The 23846-nt window shown below is 35.4% G+C and overlaps 1 protein-coding gene across 4 annotated transcripts in view; it reads left to right on the forward strand.

Annotated features, from left to right (window-relative positions):
• The window catches only part of BRINP3 (BMP/retinoic acid inducible neural specific 3), a 200619-nt gene that overhangs the window by 162754 nt on the left and 14019 nt on the right, over positions 1–23846 (forward strand). For all 4 annotated transcript variants that reach the window (XM_048946377.1, XM_048946380.1, XM_048946378.1 and 1 more), the window contains one exon: positions 411–633. In XM_048946377.1, the coding sequence (XP_048802334.1) occupies positions 411–633 (223 nt within the window). The remainder of the gene's footprint in view (positions 1–410; positions 634–23846) is intronic.

Genomic DNA, 23846 nt, shown 5'->3' on the forward strand with positions numbered 1-23846 from the left:
TGGAATATACTTCATTTAAGATCATTTTCCATCTTCTCCATATGGGTCAAAGTATAGTGATCTTTAAATGTGCTTTTACTTTTAGGCCCTAAATTTGAAGGTGAGTAGCTCTGATTCTTATTTAATCCTTATGTTCTCCAGGTTGAGAAATAATGACAAGCTTGAATTGCCTTTTAAGATCAGTTTAATATTTATGGCTTTAATTACTTTTTTGTTTTTAAAATAATATTATCACCAAAAATATGGTTAACTTTCTACTTTGAAAACTTCTATTCTAAAATTGCAAAAGATCATTTGAATATATTAGAATTTCAAGAATAACCAAAGAATAAGTTCATTTTTACTCTAAAAATATCTACAAATACATAATTAAAACCTAATAAATTTTGTCTCTTTTTTTTTTTTTTCAGATGAATTCAAATTATTTATGAAAAGGCTGCCCATGAATTATTTTCTGAACACATCTACTGTAATGCATTTGTGGACAATGGATTCTAATTTTCAACGTCGCTATGAGCAATTAGAAAACAGCATGAAGCAACTATTTCTCAAGGCACAGAAGATTGTTCACAAGCTCTTTGGCCTTAGTAAGAGATGTCATAAACAGCCACTCATCCGTATGCCAAAGCAGAGGTAAGAAAATTTGCCTGTTAAAATCTGAATAACTCAATGTTTCATGCTAGTATCTCCTTAATGGCATGGATGTTATAATGCATGACACACAGTATATGTACAGAATATACTCTTTGCATTTCTAGAAGTTAAACAATGCCAACCTTCAATATTTTTCTGTTTGTGTTTTCCAGTGGAATTTGGCCAATTGTAACAGTGCCAAATAATTGTATATAGAATACTGAATACCTATTCTGAAGCCAGCTTCACTATTTTAAGAACTTTCCAGGTCATTATACAGTATATACTACATACTATTGATTTCTTGTCTCATTTGTCAGATATAAATTAGATTTGAAAAGATGCCTAAGGAAAGAAAATGTGTTTTAGTTCTGCCTAGAAACTGAGAGATCCCGAAAGTTTGCTAGTCAAATCTGTATTAACATAAGTGCTTATTGTGAATTGCTGATCGAAAATGGCTTTATTGAAAGTAGTGGAAGGACAGTAGAGTAAATCTGAAATAAATGAGCTTTTAGGGAAATTATTCTTCTGAGCATCATGGGATTAGTCCAGTGACTCCTGAATTTAGCACATTTCTCCATCAGTTTTGAAGAAATCTAGTTTAGATTCAGTGTTCCAGAGCTGCCATGGGTACTGCACTGTCCTTTGCTTTCAGCTATGCTGAGGCTCCAATAATTTCTTTGGCTTTTGGTAGCACATAGCTATTCCATCCTCTTTTTCTTTCAGAAGGTGGTAGCCATTATGGCTCTCATGCTCTCTCTTTCTACACATTGTGCTCTGCTTTGTGATTTACTAGTTGAAACAAAAATATATAACTTTCTCTTTAGGAGTAATTCCTTAAAATGCAGGAAACAGAATCCACCCTCACATTATTATTTTTTTCCCACCAAAATTGAAAATAATCAAGCCCTTCAGCATAATTTTTGGGGCTATCTTTGATCAGGCATTGAATATTGAGTATAGATGAAATGGGGTGCGAAAAGCTAACATCAGTTGAAACTGATCACAGCACATCTGTCATGCGTTTGTTATATTAAATTTCGTTTTTGTGTTGTTGTTTGTAGTTGTTGCTGTTGTTTTTGTTTTGTTTACAAAAGGCAGAACATGTGAGTTCACACTTTATTTGTTGATAACAAATGTAACCAGAAATGAGTACTCTTTTTCTACAGGGAGTTGTACTAAGCTTCCAGGGCAGTTTAATTTTGCAACGCATTTCTAACATAGAAATATCAGAACTTCTAAAAAAGTTACATCTTGTTTTCATGACCACACGTTTTTTTTGCAGTCCATCCAGAATATGATGTTGACATAGTGATGAACAGAGATGGCTCAAGATCAATGCTAATGGCATTTTTTAAAATACTTTTCTAGTGGAATACATTTAGCAAAAGTGAAAATTTTCCAAGGATGGATTCCAACTGATTATCTAGGAAAATTGCCTTCTGACACCAGGGGTTTTATGGCTGAAAGAAAGAGCTTTAAACTGAGAAATGTGAAGGAAAGGTCAAGCTAAACTGATTTAATTTTCAAACTTGGTTAAGAAGACAACAACAAAACCTCAGGCAGATAGTTGGAGATAGAGGAATGGATAAAGAACTCAATGATGGAAAGAGGAATAATAAGAATGTAAACACAGATCTTGACACAATAATATTCTTGTGCTTCTAGTGGTAACAGTATACTTAATCCAAACACAGTGCTGAATTTGTCCATAATTAACTGCTAACAGGTAAGTAGCGAATGAATAGGAAAATTGAGTAATGCAATGGAGAAGCATTAAATATTGATCAGGCTATAAAGCTGCTGAGATACCTCAACAGAAAAGGAGTAGAATGAAAAAGGAAAGCAAAACAAACCATTACCATTTATTGTGTTTTAGGGAAGACGGAAGAAAAAAACATAGCTTCATGTGCCAATGGTATTATAGATTCCAAGGAAACAGAAAGTGAGAATTTGAAAGGAATAAAATATTTCCTGAAGGATTTGTTAACAGCTCATTTGGATTAGTGTTTGAATCCCGGTAAGGGTGATTTTTATTATGGAAAGAGAGATTAGAAAGAGTTAATGGAGGTATAAATACGATTTAAAATTCTATTTTATGGGTACTTGCCTTTCCAGATACAGATTAAAGAGCCTTCTGTTTGTAGTAGAGATCACAAGGCTGGCAGTGAGAAAAAAACAAAAGAACTGTGTGAATGTTTAATTTTACACTGTATTTTAAAAGTCAATAGATGATACATGGATAGATTCTTGAAGTTGAAAGCTGGCTTTCTCTTTAGTGAAGCTGGGAGTCATGTCCTAAAAGTTTGATTAGATTAATGAAAACTTTCCATAAGACTGGCTTTTATAGGGATTTATCTATGTTATCTGCCAGAAATCATTTTGTCACACTTGCACTTCTACATATGGTGAAGGTTATAATTCATTACTGAAAATACTGATCCTTCTGGCTGGAAAATCTTAATACTGAACATGAAACAATTTGTTCAATTAAATAGTTAATCAGAATTGCTTGTAATTTTGTATTTCCTAGTCATAAGATTAAATTATGTTTATATTTTAATTTTCTAATCCTTGAGTGAAAATATCGTTGAACCCTTTCTTAGTATCATTGTTAAGGGTGGAAAATAGTCGATGAACCTGCAAGTTAAAGAACCTACATTTGTGTGTGACACAGTTTGCATTTTCACTTTGCAGTTATGTGTAAATACTTTCCTTTCAGTCTGCTCTAACAACAGAGAAATCTCTTATTTACTGCAGCACTTTGGTACACACTGGGGATGGGAACATGATTACTATTTTTATTTTATTCTGCTCGCTGCAAACATTTTTGAACTCCAGATGTTCTTCTCAGGTTTTAAGCTTCCTGTCATTAACATGAAATGGATCATTATTCCTCTCCCTGAGAATCAAATCATGCTAAGATACACCAAAACTCTGTTCATTTTCATTATAAACTATTATGGGGCTGTTCAATGTAACTTTTAAAATTCACCTGAATTAATCAATGCACTTTCCGTAATCAGGACTTGACACTGTGCTGATTCCAAAGCTTTGAGTGATTATTACTAACATGCTCTCATTTCATTGACACATCAGCCTTAAAAACCTGAAATATCATATGCTCATTCATTATGTTTGCTTGACCAGAGTCCACTGCATGCAGCAATTGTTATTCCACTAGATGGCCAGCTCTTGCTGCAGTTTTTATGCAGGAATGTTGCTGAAACACCACTAGTGGCACAATACATTCTACTTTGCAGAAAACAGTAGGTGGTGTAACGTGTATATAAGAGGGTCGTTGAAACACTGCTAACAACTCACTACATTTTGCTCTGTAGGAATCAAAGTGTGGTGTAAAACCACATTTCTGCGCTGACACCGTCGTGCATATTTCTGTACTAGGTGTAATGAATAACTGTAAATCTTTGGAAGCAGACTGCATATGGTATTTGTGCCATGCCATACTACATGTGTATATATCTAGCCTGAGAAAAGGACAGACATAGCCATTAAGTTGGACCAAGCTTCTAGCTTTAGCCATTTTCTCCAATGAAGTGAGAAAGTGCTACCCTGCTTCAGATGACGAAGAACGGGCTTTGGATCCAATCCTATTTTTCACAGGCAACACAGATGCAGGAAAAAAGAAATATCAGTTTTACATAACTGGTATCAGACATGTCACTGTTGTTCAGATATGGCAAAGTAAATTGCGATGATAGGCTTGTGTGTACTTTGGTAAGCAAAAATTGTTTTTGTTTCTGTTTTGGTTAAGGTAGTAGTAAGGTTTTTTTTTAAATGCAGAAGTTGAGAAGTTGACAATTACATTAATGGAAGATACGATTCTATCCACAACCTATTATCAAGTGACAGTTCTGACATGAACCAGAGGGTAAGCAGGGACTTAACATGTCTAAATTTTGGAACTAAAATGGGAAACTGGGTAAATTTATGCTTAAGAGCTTAACACAATAATAAATGATAGAGAAAAAGGATCTTAACTTCCCAAAATATATTTCAACAAGAATGACAATTATTTTCCATGATTGGAGTCACTACCCAAACACCTCTTTCTGAAAGACACTGAAGAAAGGGTCCAGCTTTCATTTCTTCCCTGGCAAGTGCCAGTTCAGAGCTCATTTTCCTTCCTTTTCTGTGTTACTCGGTTTCCTTAGCTAATGTCATCCATTTGATTGAATGCACCTTGCATGCTATTTTGCTATGAGTACAAACCTTACTTGTATGCATTTTAAATTACGTAATAAGGAAAAAGCAACATTTGAGGACAAATTTAATCAGCCCCATTTCTGATTTAAAAAAAAAAAAAAAGAAAACATTTTTTAAAAGAAGTGTAAGGCAAATACATCAGTAAACCAGCAGAATAAATTACATCGTCCCTGGCATATAAACAAAACAGAAATCTGCTGCAACAAACTGCATCTGATGATTATGAGCTCAAGTAAACTCAACTAAATAAGAATTTTATTTTTAAAAGACTTATGTAAAATATTTGCACGAAAAGCAGGTGATCTTGAATAAATTGTCAATACTTTATTTTTTTTAAAACACTGAATGTTCAGTATTATCATATGATGTACAGTGAGGATCTTTGTTATACCAACATTCTAGCCAAGTCATTATCAGAATGTAACTTCTTTTTTTTTTTTTTTTTTTTTTTTTTTTGAGGTGTCTGTTTCTGGTAGAGCAAGGTGAAGGCAAATTTAGACAAACTATTTAACTTGTAAAAAGATTTTAATTAACATACCAGAATTCTTATGTCTAAAGGGGAAAGCTATTCTCAGTACCCTTACATTTGAAGTATGTCCTTATCTTCATAAAAGACTTTTTTTAAAAAGAAACAATCTTTGAGAGCTAATGTAGACATCATTCATGTAGAAGTCATTCCTCACTGGAGGCAGTAGATGAATGCATCAAGCAGAAGAGCTGCAGAAAGAATTCTGGTTTTTGAAAAGATAGATAATTCTGGAATTTTCAAAAGAAGGCACCATAGAAGTCTACAAAAAAGAATGAGCCATGAATTTCCATTCTTCTATTTCTTCATGAATTTCACAAAGCAAAAATTTCACACGCCCTGAGAGTCCAATAGGGCTTGAATATTGTAAGAACACTTCAGAGGAGGGTCCTATATCTTTCACATCTCTTCAGTCCATATATGCAGACACAAATACACACACACACAAATTCTAAGAAATCTGACTTATATATAACAGAATCTAATTCCAGTCCAGAGGTCTTGTAAACTGTTTTCTTCAGAACACTTCATAATGAAACACACAAAGAAAACATACTGTAGAACTATCCCACACCATCAGGATGCTACATGTTATTAATTACTTACTTATCTCCCAAAGTTGATGATGAGCAACTTTATATCATTTTACTTGTGAAAGTATAATTGATTAATGTCCATAAAATAATTGAGGAATAAAATCTTCCACTGAGGAAGCCACAAAGTTCAATGTACAGACATTTTGTAAAACATTAAGATGACATTTTTTCTTTCCAAAGCTTATTTGTGGCACTGGATGCAAGGAAAAAGAAACTTACATCAGTTTGTGGAATGCTAGAATAAAAGTAAATAGTAAACTTAGATGTAAATTGCCATACAGGAAGACAGTGTAAGACAGCAGAAACTTGGATGGATGGACCGAGCCTAAAATACAAGAGCTCTGCAAAAGGAATGCCTTCTATTTGTTTCTGTAGAAACTACAACAATTATAAAGAGTACAATAACATTGTTGGATAGAGCAAATTCTCAGCTACAAACACTGTTTTTCATCGTAGTTACCACGTTTTTGCCAGCTATGCACACGAGCCTGCATTCTGTGCTCATACAAATCTGCTCTAGTGGAGGTAACCCACTGTCACTGCTGCCGCCGCTGAAATGCACCAGTCTGCCTCACTGTGCTCCCATCCACTGTTTGGTCTCTATAAACATTATAAACATTCACAATGTCAGTGGGTGCTTTATTTTTTTTTTTTCTGCATGAAGGATTTCATTGACACACCTTCACGTGCACTTTCATGTCAGACACCATTCTGTTGGACTACCCCTCTGCTGCCATCTATCACACAGCAACTCAGGAAGGTTCAACCTCTACTGCCATATTACGGATTTCGGCCTCTGACATTGTGGGCCAACCTCATAAAATAGGAGGCGTTAATTTTGGAGCAGCCAGCATGCACAGGCATAGTCTGTTCTTAGAAGCTCTCTGCAGGAGTTTTGGTTTCTGATGTTGCATTTTAATATATGCTCACAGGGTTCTTGTTTTCTTTCTATATGTTAAATTTTTTCGAGTTTCCTTCAAGTTAAAGAGGACAGGCAAACTGCCCGTACTTTCTGACATCAAAATGTTGGCAAGTTGAATGTGATTTCATTCTATGCATTTTTTGCATATTAAATAATAATGTTGAATATTCAGACAGCAGTCTCTTAGACAATAGACAAAAGGTGAGAGTATTCAGAAGTACGATGGCAGAAAATGACTCAAGGAAATTCATAGAATCTTAGGACGGTTTGTGTTGGAAGGGACCTTTAAGATCACCCAGTTTCAACCCCCTGCTATAGGCAAGGACACCTCCCACTATACCAGGTTGCTCACAGCCCCATCCAGCCTGCCTTTGAGTGCTTCCAGTAAGAAGGCATCCACAACCTCTCTGGGCCACCTGTCCAGTATCTCAGCACCCTCACACTAAAGAATTTCTGCCTAATACCTACTTTAAATCTTCCCTCTTCCAGTTTAAAACCATTTCCCTTTGTTGTGTCACTAATGTTTAATTCAAGAAGACTGATGAGTACTTTGGTGTCCATCTTTTGTAGGTTGCCTTTTAAAAATAGCTGGATAACAAGAACAGAAATGCCAAATTCCTTTCAAAAACAAACTTCCACTATATGGTCCCATTAGTAAATGTGAAATTTGCGCCCCAGTTTTCTTTTTCCACTGTTAACCTATTTCTATTTCAAATCCACTAACATCTATTCCACTCCAAATTGCTTCTGTCCATTCCAGCTCTGTCTGCTTCATGTTTCTTTTTTCATTTCTCTTTCAGGCAAATTTTGTACTGCAATTGGTGCTGTCAGCACTGGAGTTTGGAACTTTTAAGACAATAAAGTGCAATCAGCTTAAAATTATGGCTTATTTTATAAAAATGTGATATTGAAAAAGAAAAGGATGTGTTAAAATAAAAGCTGCTGCAGAATTTCCATTTCAGAGAGAGAGTGTTCGGCACATTTGCTCCCCAGCGTAGATCCAGGACACTGAGGGGCTTGTCTTTGGCTTTTTGATTTTAACTGTGACCTGACTGCTGTAAAAGACCTTCCCTCAAGCCAAATGTAAAGATTTCTTGATCACCTATCACCACAAATCACTTGTAGAGATGGCATCAGAGCTACTGTGATGATGCAAGCCTGCAGTTTCAAATAATTATTTGAAAAGTTAATAGATCCTGGCACACTCCTCTTGGCTTGGCAGCTTCTGTTTGCTCTTGAGCTGAAGTTTATCCATCTTTCCATAACGAGTTACATGATGGCCAGAATCTCTTCTAGATAGCACTCTCTCATATAAGGGAGCCTGATGACATCCACTGCAAATTAAATCAGGTACACAAGAAAGACATACTGGATTTCAGAGCATCCTGAGCTTCATGTTATTTACAAGTGTGAGTAGTTCTACTATTTCCCAGATTTCAGTTGCTGAGTAAGATCATATTTGAGCTTTACTGAATCCAGATGATAAAGTGATCTTTTATCATTTGTGAGTTATTAAGACGTACAGCCTGATCTAGTGGTTGGCAATCCTACCCATGGCAGAGGGGCTGGAACTAGATGATCTTTAAAGTCCCTTCCAACCCAAGCCATTCTCTGATTATGTGATTCTGTAATTTAATAATTCTATGATGTGTAAGAAAAACAAGAAAGAGCAATCTTTGATATCTGGTCTCCAGCATCAGGCTTCCTGTGCACACAAAGACTTTGATGTGATTGCAGAACAAAAAGGAAGATAAAGGCTGGATGTAAGGATAGAACATGTAGATATCTTTCTACGCATGTCCATATTTCAAGCAAAACTTTTCATTTCTCTGATGCCTCACTTTGGCAAAGAGGCCTCTAGTTGTGAGATCATGTCTGTGAGTGCTCTGAAAGCAAGATTTTTCTGACTCTGAATCATAAACTATCTGCAATTAAAGAAAACAATAAACTGGAATATAAAAGCGTTGACATAGATGTACACAAGTTTCTTGTATTTCTCACCTGTGTTAGTTCTTATGCAATGTATGCATTTATGCCACTCAGGGGAGAGATTAGCTCTTTAAGGAGAAGTCAAATGCTAGATTTTAACCTTCAGGTTTGTGCTTCAGGTCATCTTAGCTGAAGAATTATTTTAGGTTTATCTTTGGATAAATGTGAAGATTAGAAAGTCTCAGCCCTGCAGATGTTTGAGATTCCCTCTGAATTGTTCATATCATCTCATGTCTAGCCTTATTCAGAGTTTGGTATGGCTGCTGCATATTAACTTTTCCCTTATGCAACACTAAGCAAGAAATAACTAATGTTTCTGATTTCAAGACACTTTTAGTATAGTTTAGACTATATATGTGTGTGTGTATATATATATTTATATATAAAAGCTAAAAACACCACCACTAGAAAACAACTCTTGTGCTCTTGATGAGAACAAAGAAGAGAAAGGCTCAAGCGTATACTAAAGTAGTGATAGAGGGGAGAGAAACTGAACTGCTAGATAAGAATTCAGCTAGTGCATAGATACTATGTATGCTGTCTATGGAAATTTATGGATAGAAACTTCAGGAAAAATGTATTTATGATAGTGGTTAATTCTTGGAAACATAAACGAAAGAGAAAGGTAAAATTTTCAAATTATAAATTCAGTACTGGCATCTTATGCATGTAGATCAATACAGGCTGTTAGAGCAATGTGCAGTTCATTTACCCAAAAGAATACCAAGCAGCAAGCTGAACACCTCCATGGGCAGCATTAAGGAGACACAAACTGGAAACTGTCTTTGTTCCCTCCCCATGTCTTCCTTTCTTCCTGCTCTTCCCAGGAGCTAAATGGACTTAACATCAGAGGGATGTCAGGCAGACAGCTCAGAAGCATCTAGCTCTATTAAATGCTCCTGTCAAGATAAGATCAACAGCAGACCTGGGCATGCACTGCTTTGCCAGTGTGTCTCAACTTTGACCAGGAGGCATCACTGCTGCAGGGTGTGAAAGTGAGTCTTCTGTAAACAAATTATCCATTGTATTTTATGCCTTGGCTTCTTGGCTGAGGGCATCAGCAGTTTTGGTGATGATGTGTGTTGTGTGGACAGATGTCACCTAGGGAAAAACTTTAATATTGAGGTATTCACTTTTTTTTTTTTTTTAATGTCAGAACATTTAAATTCCTGATTTCATACAAACTTCATGTCACTAAAGGGCTGCACTTGGAAACCACAGCTCAAACTAACCACAGAGTTTTCAATTCAGCTTATGGCTCGTACATGACAATATCTGGAGAGAAACAATATTGTTTCCAAAGCAACTATATGTAACTTGAATCTTTACAAACCGCAAAAGTAATATTAGAGTTAGAATTAGAAATACATATTTACCGTTTGCTATAATATAGTTGTATCTTCTGCCATCCTTGCTCAGGTTTACCATGCTGTTGGTGCCTGGAATAGGAGCATTTGCTTCTGAGAAAAGGAGGAGTTAAAAAACAGAATAGAAAATACATTAAGAGTGACACAAGTTGCCCATTGGACATAGTAATTTAGTATGCAATCATTAACTGTCTGCATGTTTATGGTCTGGGAAGAACTCACTGTCTTATAGACATATGAACATGGATCACAAGTAAGTACATATATATATATTGGGGATTAAAACTGCATTCTCTGAACCAATATCTTTTCTTCAGTTCTGTGGGGAAAATAACATAAATTATCTTTTCTATTGAAAATTTCAGTTTACTTTTTTTAAAGAAAATATTAGTGTACAAAAGGCATAAGCCTTACATTTGTGCATACTTTCCTGATATTTCCAGGTATTTATATTCTTTTGGAAAAATGCAATGAAGGTATTCAATGAGTGAATACAAAGCAGTGTGCTCTCAGTAGTAGTCTTTAAAAATATTGATTTTGAAACTTTATTTTAGGTAGGAAACAGAAAAGATTTAGTCTGAGAGAAGGCAAATGAAGATTTGCCGGAAGATCAATCAGTGAATAAATTGGGACCTTAAAACTACATCTGAAATGAAAACAAGATTTGCTACCCATCAGATCCTTTTCTTCACATTCATAACTTAAGCAGTATTTTGAAGTTAAATAATTTTCTTGATGTTTTTAAGCTGATTATCTAATGATGAAACAGAGAAAGTCAAGTGTCCAAGACATCTGACTTGGTCTTCTACACACGTCTCACTGAAGGAGATGTCAGGATTTATTTATTTATTTATTTTTTCACACAGGATGGTCTCAGAACTCATTAGACAAAGTAACACAGAAATTACATCCTGGTAGCCCATTTTCTGTATGTGACTAATTCATAAAATATAAATTGCTTACCCATTTAGTGTATGCTTGTAGGACTCTAAAGCATATTAAGAAGATATATTGGTAGCACAGTTTAAAATTGATGACCAGAGATAATTAAAAAAAAATCCCTCAAATAGCAGACATTATGGAACAGTTGCAGAAGTCATTAATTGCAATTAATTTCTCAGGAAATTATCCCAGTCATCATATTATCAGTTTTCTGAAAATCCTTATGTGGGATTGAAGAGTATAAGAATAAAGAAAAACCTCAAGGAATTGAAGTAATAATAATTGTTGGCACTACAGACAGCAGGTGACACTTGTTAATTTTCTAGTGTAGTTTTAATTAATTATCTCTAATGACTGACATTTCTAAATTGTCAAGATATTGAAGTAAAAAGATGACCCAAACCAAAATCATACTGAACTAAAATCCTTCTCTGCCTCAATCCTATTCAGAATTTCTAAGCAGTCCAAATGTTTTTCCCCCTGCTAAGCTTTCATATCTATCATAATATTGATTTTCTATACCTTAGCAAAAATAATTAAAAGAAAGAAATAAATATTTAAGTCTTTATTTTCTTCTGATTATCTGTCTGCTTGGTCATTCGAGTTCCTATACAAATAATTCCTTCCACACAACAGGAATAACTTCAATGTGTACTCCAGTAAGTCTCTCTTCGTTACTTAAAAATGCATTAAATGTCAGGATTCATTCCATCAATTAAAATTTATACATCCTTATATTTATTAAGATGTTCTGAAGTAAATTAACTCTTCAAAATGCATGCTCTTATAGAAAACAGCAATTAAAAATCTCCCTTGACATTAATCATCATAGAAACATAGAATCACAAAATACTCTGAGTTGGAAGGGACCCAAGAAATATCAAGTCCTGCTCCTGGCTCTTTGCAGGGCCTGAGAGCACTATCCAAATGCCCCTTGAGCTCCAGCAGCTCGGGGCTGTGCCCACTGCCCTGGGAGCCTATTCCATGCCCATCACCCCACAGAAAGACCCTTTCCCTGCCTCCACAAGCCTCCTCTGACACAGCTCCATCCTGTTCCCTCAGGCCCCATCACTGTCCCCAGAGAGCAAAGCTCAGCAGCTCAGTCCCCCTACTCCCCTTGAGGATCTGCAGCCATCAGCTCCCCCTCAGCCTCCTCTGCTCTGGGCTGAGAAAACCAAGTGACCACACCAGCTCCTCACACACCTTGCTCTCTGCCCCTTCCTCATCTCCATAGACCTACATTGGATGGTCTCTAATAGTTTTCTGTCTTCTATTCCGGCACCCAAAACTGCATGCGATGCATAAGATGAATATGCACAAGCATGGAGTAAAGTGGGAGAATCTCTTCCCTTGACCAGTTCCCTCGACAACAAGCATTGCTCCTTGACAATGCTGTGGTAGAGTTGCTTAGACACTGTTCACTGTAGTTCCTTAAGCTCTCTTCCCCTGTGTAAAACAGAAACATTTCCTAATATCAGGGGCATTATCTTAAACTTTTATACCATACCTTTCCTTGTCTTGCCTTTCTCTTTTCTTTTTCCCAAATTTATATATCTTCTCTTTGATGGTTAAGCAGAAATCCTAAAAGATCTTTTAACCGACCCTAGAAGAAGCCACAGGCATCATGTCCTTGAAACAGTGTATATATTATTTCATGCATTTTTGGACAAACTGGCCTTAATTTTGGAAAAAATGTGGGGACAATAACTGATGATTTTTTTAATGTAAGTTGAAAGCTTACCATCTGTGTGGATTGCTTCATCAGTGTATTATCTGTAGAAAGCACTACTGGTTTCGATAATTCCTGGAGTGATGGCTAAGATACAGTATAAATATAAATGAGAGGGTTGGCAAATATGTCCAAGATATGACAAAGGTACTGTGAAATGGATAGTTAAGCTGCTGAATGTGTTGTCCCTAATGTTTCTCTACAGAACTTCAGTTAAATTATCTCTGAGCAGAGACCAATGTAGCAAATCCCAAGACAGCAGGCAGACTTTCAGTTTCATCAGTTTAGCCCTCAGTACACTGCAAAACACTTGAGTAGCATTTTCTGTCTTGCTGAGTCCAGTCCACAGTTTAATGAATCTTGCCACTGGCATGAGGTTGTTCAACATTAAGTGATTTTTTTTTCTTTTAATTTCTTTATCTAACCATCTGCTGCATATGCAGGCTACTTAGCTATGTATATGCACATTTGGATATATGTCAGCTGAATTGGAGAGGAAATAGTTTTCTTGTGGATTATGACATGAGCAAAAGTTCGTAAAAAGCAGACTCCTCAGTAAGAAATGTTATAAGCAGAGGAACAGGTTTCCACCATGAATATTTAAAAGGAAGTCTATACAAAATATCTACATCTGTGCTTCTAAGTGTTGCAATGGTGCTGGATTAACTTCAAAGGCAAACATAGACTCTCTGTCTATGAAAGGCAAAATTTTTCTGTACTGAATAGAGATTAGTGTCCTGATAGAGAGAGGCATTATAAAGGAGTTTCCTACAGGAGACACCTGTGAATCTTGGCAAATAATGATCCCAGAGCCTGTTTCTTCTTCTTGCTGAATAGCAGACAGTCATCTGGTTATAGAACTCTACAGACAAATACAGATGAATAGAGCCATGCAGTTCTGAAACCGATGACATTGCAAGTCTCATAGTCTGTGGGATTACACATTTCACTCAATCTTAGAAATGTATTTTACTGATTCAGTTTCAACTGTTTAATTTTCCAAAGTTATATCTGTAAGCAGACATTAATGACATTTTTATTTCCTTATCAGCAGTATCAGTCTGGCATGAATTCATTCTTTTGAACCCCAAATAATCCAACCCCTTCTCTGTGAAATGATGTGAGTTAACAACTTAACTGTTGTTTGTGCCTAGCCTCCTGATGGAAACAAAGATGCTGAACAATGTTGAATAATTTCAGATAATCAGCAAATCATTGAGAATCATTGAACCTATTTTTAATTTGATTAACACTTTCGGTTCAAGTATGGAAGCTGGCATACATGTGAGGTTTCATTTGCACGCCTAGACTTCTAAGCTGTTCTGAGTATGTTGTTGACATCAGAAAGTGCTGAATTAACATTTCCACTGGAGTAGAGGAAAAGATTGAGGGCTTAATTTCTGGAGAAGATAGCTTTTAAAAAGCAGTTAAGGTGTGCAGCTTCTGGTATTAAGGCACTAGAATGGCAGAAACACTTTGCATACTGTTAAGATGTAAAGGAAAACTGAGTGTGATTAATGGGATAGCTTTGCACGTAACAGCACAGCTGGCGATTATGTTATTGTATATCCATCTTCCAAACTCCCATAAAAGTAGATTACTGTTGTATAGCACTTCTGAATAGCTAAAATATCACTGGAGTCTTAACAGCTCCCATGTTCTAACGAGAACTATTCGACTCAGCCCTCCTCAGTCACATTCACCTTCAAGGAAGATAAGGAGTATAAAATTCTGTAAGAGTGTTTAGTAGACATTGATGTAATTATATAAATGCCAGAAGAAATATAACTATTTGGCTCTGCATGCGAGCACAGGAAAGGAATATTTTCTTGACTTCTCTGGCCCAAGTAGACTGAGGAGATGTTAGATACGTTATTGGGCCTGGGGGCAGCTGGATGCTGGGAACTGCAGTTCTGAGTGCCAGCAACTATACTTCGTGGGGAAGGGATCAACTGCAAAGCCACTGTGAAGAAAGTGCCAGTGTTCTTTCAAGGATCAAGTGACGAGGGGACACAGAGTGCTCCACGTATCACTGGCATGTAGGGCAGCTGTTATAGGACCCATGTCCTATGCACCCAAGTACCCTGAACAGCAACGGAGAGTTGAATAAACAACTGAACAAGCAAGACATTTGAATTCCCATTTTTATCCACTTCTAATTGCAAGAAAAATGTTTACAGCCATCTAAATTCTGCTAAAACTCAACTAGAATTAGGATTGTTGCCGTGTGTCATTTGAAATCTTACTCACAAAGCAGATTCATTTAACGGGCTGCTGGCATCAGCCAGAAGATGCCCACTGATTTCAAGAAATGTTTTGTCTTGGTCTGTGCCTACTCCCTTGGTTTATGGTTTCTATCTCTCAGCCACTCCAGGTGTTCTTCCTTTGAATACTTTCTACTAATCAGAACTTTTGGAAAATCAATCACTATGAAATCATGATGTTCTCAAAACTGAAAGCATATTTATGATATTAACCATAGAATGCAAAATGCTTTGGAAATAACAAAGTGACTGACAATAACAAGAAATAAAATATATCCAATTTATATCAACTTGCTGACAGCAGGAGACAGCAGGAGACAGACACTCACTTGTATAACATGTGAATTTTTCCTTGATTAACAGTCTTTTCTCTTTTTTTCCCAAATATCTTATTTTTTACGACCAGTTGAGTGACAAGAAGATAAATGTGTTATTGCCCCAGGTTCTCACTCATTCCTTTTCTGTGTAATTTCTAAGGCAGTATAAGCTTACCTTTAACGAGATATAACATTTTCTTTTCAATTATTTCAAGAACGGCCTGCCAAATATCAGAAAGATACAGGTCCAATGAAAGTGACAATTTTCTATAGTTCCTATACACAAATAAAACTTTTTTAGCAGAATTTGAGCTTTTTTTTTTCAGTAAGAGAAAAATAACATTTATTTATTATATGTACATTCCTGTATGCGTTTCAGTATGTTTGTCCTTATGCAGTCCTTTTTAATTTGTCATTGATATGTTGTGAGTGAACAAATATGAAAAATATATTAGGTATTGCAAAAACTGTTGCTTTCTATTAAATTAACTTTGTTTGGTTATTCATATGCAAGTACAATATGATCTCTATATTTTAAGCTACAAGCAATGACTGTGTGCTTGAACTAAAGTCACATACTGAAAATTATTGTTAGCAGTTTCAGTATATTACTGCAGTGTCACTTTTGTGCTCCCCAGGTACTTACAAAGATGGATCCTGCTAGGAGAAAATTAAGTCTAATAAGAAATATTTTGACAGGTCAGGAAAAAAAGAAAAAAAAAAAGAAGAATAGCAGGTGATGAATCCCTAACAGCCAAGGGTAATGCAAATGGACTAAGCTAGTCAAAAACATCTTCACAATAAAAAAAACAAAAAGGGTAAGCAGATATTGATAAGGTCTGTTTAGGGCTAAAAAATACTCTTGTTCTTTATCCTTTAGGTATTACATTTAAATAATAGCTTTAATTCCACTTGTTCAAACCCTGAAATGCTGCTTTAAAGAACAACTTTTAACTGAAAATGTCTTTACTTGGTTCAGCTTAGCTATCGACTGTTGCTATGAATTTGACTGTCACTCTTCCTTGACATCCAGTGATGAGCTCTTAGGTCGCTCCAAAAAATAATGCCAACAACCACTTCTTAGGTTATAGGTCAAAATAAAATAGGAGGCATCACTTTCAGAGCAGCACTAATTGATGAGCATAGGGGTGATGAGTGTCGGTACTTTGTGAATGCTGATGGTTCTGTATGGAAGAAGAAGCAAGTTATTGTTATGAGCAGTATTTTCACATGGTCCTTTTAAATCTGTGTACCTTAATGACTTCAGAGGGACTGTTTTGTCTGACTTCAGTGTTCATAGATCTGTTAAAGAAATTTAAAACAAACAAAAACAAGCAAACAAAAAAATGACAGCATCTGTATTTCAGATTTTTCCTTGTATTTCTTTTTTCTTATTTTTACTTCCCAGAAATCTTATAATTTTGTTTTAAGTAGGTTTTTTTTGTTGTTGTTGTTTGTTTGTTTGTTTTAAGTATCCTAAAAGAAAAGATAGTAGAAAAACAATCTAAAGTAATTCCTTAAGAGGTTAAACTAGTGAGTCCCATTTCCCTAAAAATTATACTCATGGTTGAATTCCCATGTGAACTGATTTAATATTAGGGCTCACTCTCACTCTGCAACTTAATAGAATTTTCAACTTAATAGAGCCTCCAGTGTGCTATTTCTTCATTTCATAAAACACAAAGAAACTCTTTTTTTTTTTTTTTTTGTATTTCTGTTCTTTTGTCAAATATTGATATTAGCTCAACAATTCTAAGAGTTGTTGGCAACAGAGGAACAAAAGATAGAACTGATGGGCAATAATGCTATATAAGTTTTGCTTTTTTCAAAAGCTGAGTGGGAAAACATGCAACATGCAGACGAAACCAGACAAGATTGTTTCATTCTGAGGCCCACAATGAGAAATCATAATCACTGGAAGTTCCAGAAGTAGAAAATAATTGTGAAGATTTGTCCTTACCATCTCATCTACTAACTCACTTTGCGCAAACATATTTGAGAACTTCCCTGTGCCTATATATGACTATGGGTTTTTTTTCTCTCCTTTTAGGATTATTTTGGCTATTTTATTTTCATTCACTGTTGTTCCCTCTTTCTGCCTTCTCCTTTAAACTTTCTGTTCATATTAACCTGTTAGAGAGACATACAGTTGTTTCAGCATTCAAAAAGCAACAAGCAATTTCAAATATTCATGTGGAGATTTAGGAATAAAAAAAAACAGAAACAGCAAACATAACTCCACAAGGATCATAGTAACTGTAACAGTGCTTCAGCAAAGTAGTGACCAGTATACCCTCTATTTTTTGTTTGTTTGTTTGTTTTGTTTTGTTCTGCTATTTGAAGGAATGGTCAATTGATAATAACCATAGCAGGGGCATAGTAGGAACTAGATGATCTTAAAAGTCTTTCCAGCGCAAGCCTTTCTATGATTCTGTGGTTCTATGGACAGTTAATAGTGAATGCAATTGAGCATTTTCAAGTTGAATAAAAAAACAAGCTTTAGAAATGATAACATCTGAAAAGAAATAGATTGTTCTTTTCAGGAGGCGAATGAAATTGGATTTTTTTTTTTTCTAACCAGCAAATCTCCTTAAAACGTAGGAGCAGATCTTCAGCATTTTTTTTTAATCAAGCCATCAAATAGGGTTTACTAAGTAAAAAATAGAACAATCATTTTGCTTATCTATAGGAAGTTCTCTTAAAAAAAAAAAAAAAAAAAAAAAAACAGGAAAAAACCCTACACATACATACTGATCTTGTAGAAAATTGCAAATTTAGCAACAGATGGCAGGAAATGGAATTTGCTATCTTATCAGGACAATAAAGGAGAAACAGTTGGGGTAAATTTGCTGCAAAGGAGAGAAAAATCTTGCAAAAGAAAATAACACAGATATTCTAGTTCACATTTATAGATTCTATTAAAGACAATCTGTTTTTAATTGGGAAGGACTTCCTACGCCTGTAAATGTAGTATGCATACTCCTCTAAAAAATTATTTGTAAGTTATTGTCGTTCTGAACACAACAGGTGCTGCTCATGCACTAAATTAGATTCACTGCTCAGAACCTGCTCAGCTCTGGCTGTAAAACAGGAGAATCATGAGAAGTGTCTGAAACAACCATTTCACAAATCACTTCTGTTGTAGTGGAACGTGATTAGAGGAGCTGCTTATTTCGAAAGATGAGCTCAAAGGCCACTGTATAAAAGATTCTGAAAGCTTGCTAATATATGACTAATATATCCAACATTACTCAACGCAGTCTGAAACAGTCTGAAATTTGAGCCATTCATGAGCCATTCAGTGCAAATGAAAGCAATGGCTGCAGGAGAAGGCAGATAAAAGGTGACACTCTCAGTGCATTTATGCAATACAGGGAAATCCTTGGTCGAGGGGCATTTAAATTTTTTCATTTGTGAGCGTCAGTTGCTTTCTTTTCTTTTGTTGTTTTTGTAATGTTGGCAGATGATAAGGAAAGGCAAGGGGATGAAACTTATAATGAAGTGGTAGGTCTGACTTCATTATGTGGCATCATGCGACACTTGGAGATATCTTTGGATCCATGGTAGACTAGACTTCGGAGGCAGAAAGCCTTATCCATCTATCATTTCTTATTGGTAAAAATTTCGGATGGATTAAAATCTGGCCCTTCCATCTAAACCAAGGACAACATACTGTTTCCACCCTCCCTCCAGAAAAGGAAACTACTTCATTTTTGTTCTGAGTGTACAGCTAGACTTAAAGCAATGGAAGTGAAACATATTTCTCAATATTTGCAGTGTTTCCCTGGAAAAAAAGCTTATGGATAATCTTTTGTTGATTAGCAATGTTCAGCTGATATTCAAAAGGAAGACCTCATCACTGTTATGCTTAAGTGGGTCATAATTAACTCTGTATTTATGTAACATATTATAACTGTGTTTGAAAGAAATAGCATGTGAATGGCAAACAAACAGAAAACAAAAGATCAAGAAGAAAAAAAGAATGCTTACTGATATTGTAAATACAGTAATTTTCCACAGAACATTATGAAAGCTCATAAAAGATAATATTTTATTTTGATACAACACTGTCAAGTCGAAGCTTTTGGAGAGGGCATTTTCCTTTTTTGTTCATCTGTCCTTCATCTTGATTCCATTTTGTCTGAAATTTGGTAGTTCTGTCCCTAAATTGTAGCTTCCCTGTCTATAAATAATGATTCATGCTTTAGCAAAGGGCATGGGGATCAGCTACCTAGCAGGCTGTCAGGAATCAATCAGCATTACTGGTTTTTGCCTTCTGTTGTTGCACTTGGAAATCATACCTGGCTTTAGGATTACCTTAAGGATATGTACCTTGATTTGGGGTGGAGATGCATGCTGAAGATTGCGTAATGGCATTACATTACAGACATTGCTTTTAAACTTGTTCAAGTGTGGATACGCTTTAAGTACTAAACAGCATGATCTGAATACAAGCTGACTAACAAAGCGTGGTCATTTTTTCATGGTGCACATTGTGAATTGAAGAAAAAAAAACAACAAAAAACACACCTATAAGCCATATAAAAATGTTCAAAATTCAAACTGTCTATAAAGCCTGCTTGACAGCCACTTTAAGCTCAGTGGGACATTTTAAGTAGTATAAGTAGGAAAAAAAGATCAGTCTGCATAAAAAAGAATAACTGTAAGATAAGCAAGGCTTCTTCCCAAGGCAACTGAGATGCTGAGATGAACAGCCATTCTTCTCTCTATAACGGTTATTTTTGCCCTAATATTGCCTTCATATGGTGGTTAGGAAATTCTTGCAATCCTGAAAACTGCAGTTTATACTAAGATACTCTGGAGATTATGCATTGCTTTTGAAGTTTCAAGTTTTTTCACTCAGTCACCTGATCCTGAGAATTTAAATAGTCCTACAACACCTAATTTTTTTGTTTCTGGAGCGAAGGATGCAGATATCTTATTTAAGAGTTCAAGCACTCCTATGTAGACAGGTAGCTCATGTAAAATGTCCTATGTGAAGAACAATTGAAATGGTTTTTCATAGAAAATAAAAACAGTCAGTGGAACCTGCTAAGTGGCATTGCAATGATTCTGAAGAGTTACATTTTAATAAATATGGATAATCTGCAAGTACAAATAATACTTCTAAGATTATATCACTTAGTTTCAGCCTCTAGTCAGGTATGCAATTTCTCACAGGGTTTTAAGCTGGTATTAAAAATTTGTAAGTCGTTGATCATGAGTGCTCTGTAGGTAAAGGGAGCCTTTTTCCCAAAGCCATCATTTTCTGAGTGAGTCCAGAGAGGTAAATAGACCAAGAAAGTAATATGCATTTAATAAGCTAATAGTAATGCTTGACAATGACATTGCAGAAAGCAGCACTGATTTTGAAACTCCTGCCAGACAGATATAAATCTAATATTAATTTTCATTACTTATACCATCTGCAGTTTGTCTTTCTATTACTGAGTGTTTGACTGCATAGAGTTAATGTCAAAAAAACAGCCAAATAGACAAAATTTGAGCAGGGACAATTTTTCTTAAACTTTCTGCAAATATCAGCTCTAGCTGCAAGGAGCCTTGTGAAAATCACTGGATTATGTGTGGATTTGGGCTTCTCAATCCTTTTGTCAGCAGAGACTGATTGTGTTGCAGAGGCAGTGTAATTACTCATCAAGTTGAGAGTGTTTCTGTTAGTGCCCCGTTTACTTTCCCAGTGGCAAGTCTGCTTGCCTTTGCTGTCAATCAAAAGAAGCATGGAATGGTAGCAGCTAGGAACATGGGAAAAGGCATTAATGCATTGAATGGAAGTCCCATAGTAAGCAGTCTGAAAGAGATCCAAGCAAACCCTCTCTACAACTGTAAATGGTCCTTTAATATAAGTGCTGTTGCCTTATCTACCAACATGCAAATAAGGGAAACTTGTATGTGCATGTAGACAGACTGTATTGGATAAACAGTAGAAGTAATGGGTGATATGTACAACTGAGGACATTTGGGCTATTTTTGTGTCTATTCCTTGCTATTCAGTGGTATTTACTGTGCAAAGTAAGAAGTCCATGGCAAGATAGAAGGAATATTAAAGCTCCAGTCTTGCACTTCATCTAGTTCTGCAGTTATCCACCTCCAGTCCTCATCATTCTCTCACTACATCTCTAAAACCTTTCTGAGTACATCCTACACCCCATTTCTTTTTCTTTTAGTCTACTTAGGTTGAAAACTCTTCAACACACTGCCTCTTGAGGAAGACAGTCATTTTCTCTACTGATAGTGTCTTTGTGTTTTTTTTTTTTCTGTTGTCACTTTCATTATTAACAAAATAGAAGATAGAGAAACATTTATAGGGTGTTGAGAAGTATAGATGGAAAACTTTTTGAGATATCTTGGTAGTGCTAGCATTCTACTAATCAAACATTTTAAAACTATCCCTATGAAATTATTTGTTACACAAACAATCTTAAAATTTGATGAACTTTCTTGAGCTTAACTAGTTAAAACTTCAAGGATCTTGAGCTGCAGGACTTGTCCAATTTTTTACAAGGTAAAAACCAGCTCTTTACTCTGCATGTAAGTTCCAAGATGCCAATTACAAATGCATCAAAAGTAAGTTGCCGTAAGTAGCATTTTCTTCCCTGATAACTAAGAACAGGGGTTGGGGTTGGACTCGATGATCTCTGGAGGTCCCTTCCAACCCCTGCAATTCTGTGATTCTGTGATTCTGTGAACAGCACTGCATTTTTCTGCAGCTTTTGCATCAGTATCTGTGCAGGTAGCTCTCTAGAAGTAAGAAAGCTGCTGTATTTCAGTACGATTCTATATTCCAAACCCCATTTAATGGCTATACATAAGCATGTAGTACATGTAGTTTCTCTGGAGTTCTGTATCCCTTTAACTAGAAACATGTTAATTTTATCAAGCAGGAAATCAAAAGGCCCTAAAATGAATTGGACTGTATTCACTTGGATAAAGATTGCACAGTGTTAAGGAAGCTCTTCTGAATGGGGACATTTTCTTCCTCACCTTTGATATTATGGTAAATAAAACACATAATAATGAGTAGAGATCAACTCAACAGAATGAGATTGAGTATCTAGAAACATTATATACAGTTTAGTAGAAGTAATACATTCTTCTTTCATCAAAAGTTGTCCCTTCAGATTATGATTTATGGTTGATTACTTTTCCTCTCAGGAGAAGGTTATTAAAAAGTCCCACATACATGATTTTCTTTGACTGCCAACATGCTGGTGCAGCAAATACAATGAACAAAAAAGATTGATCCACTCATGTTTTGTAAAACAAATAAAACCAAAGAATCTTAGAAAGAAAAAAAAAAAAAGCATTGACAAAGACCTGTGTGGAATCTTAAGTTTAACTCCTGGTTCCATAAGGGTGTTTCTTGAACACCAACAGGCTTAGGGCTCTGAACACTGCCCTAACAATTTTTGACAGAGTTACAAACCATTGCACAGGAGTTATAGTAGGATGTGCAACAAGTATTTATAATGATTTTGTTCTGTCAGAATAAATTCTGAGGAAACAACAATTCATTCAGGACATTGCATGTCAGTATTCTTTTTAGTTTCCAATACAGAAAAAGAAGGTTAATGTATAGTTACTTGAAATTTATTTATAATCATTATTATTACTGTCTTCTATTTCATATTATATAATATCTTATTGCATAATATGCATTATATATGTAATACATAATTTCTATGTTATAACTATAATATATATGCATGCAATGTATGGCCATTTACATTAATACAGCAGTGATATCTTTCTGCAGGAATTATGCATTATCATATGAAATACATAAATAATTTGTTTAAAGCCAGCATGATACTACATTTGCAGAGCATATAATGACAGATACAAAAAAACAACCTCTCTTCTTCTATAAAATATTTTGTGCCTACATTAAAACTGAGGGGTTGCTTAAATAAATTTATTTTGTTTTCAATTATTATTAGAATGTGAGGGAAAAAAGCACACTAAACTCTGTTGTTTTTTTTTTTTTTAATATATAATATATGAGGTATGGATAGAGAATTGAGTTTTGTATTCTTTAATTAAAATCATTACTCTTCAGCAGGAAATTCTTGATTTGGTGTAATAACTCCAGTTCTACATAAGAAAAAAAAAGTGACAGATTATTGCTCTTTATATTAGAGTACCATCTATAAACACCCAAATTTATAATTCAAATAGGCAAAGAGTGCCAAAAAAATTAAGATCACCATCAAAGGAGAAGAGCAATATGTGTAGAGCATAATCATGTTCATACAGAAAGGTGGTAAGCAAGTACCAGCACTCAGATTTTCTCTAAGCCCATCTCCATAATTATAG

Source organism: Lagopus muta, chromosome 5, assembly GCF_023343835.1.
Source record: "Lagopus muta isolate bLagMut1 chromosome 5, bLagMut1 primary, whole genome shotgun sequence".
Classification (NCBI taxonomy): domain Eukaryota; kingdom Metazoa; phylum Chordata; class Aves; order Galliformes; family Phasianidae; genus Lagopus; species Lagopus muta.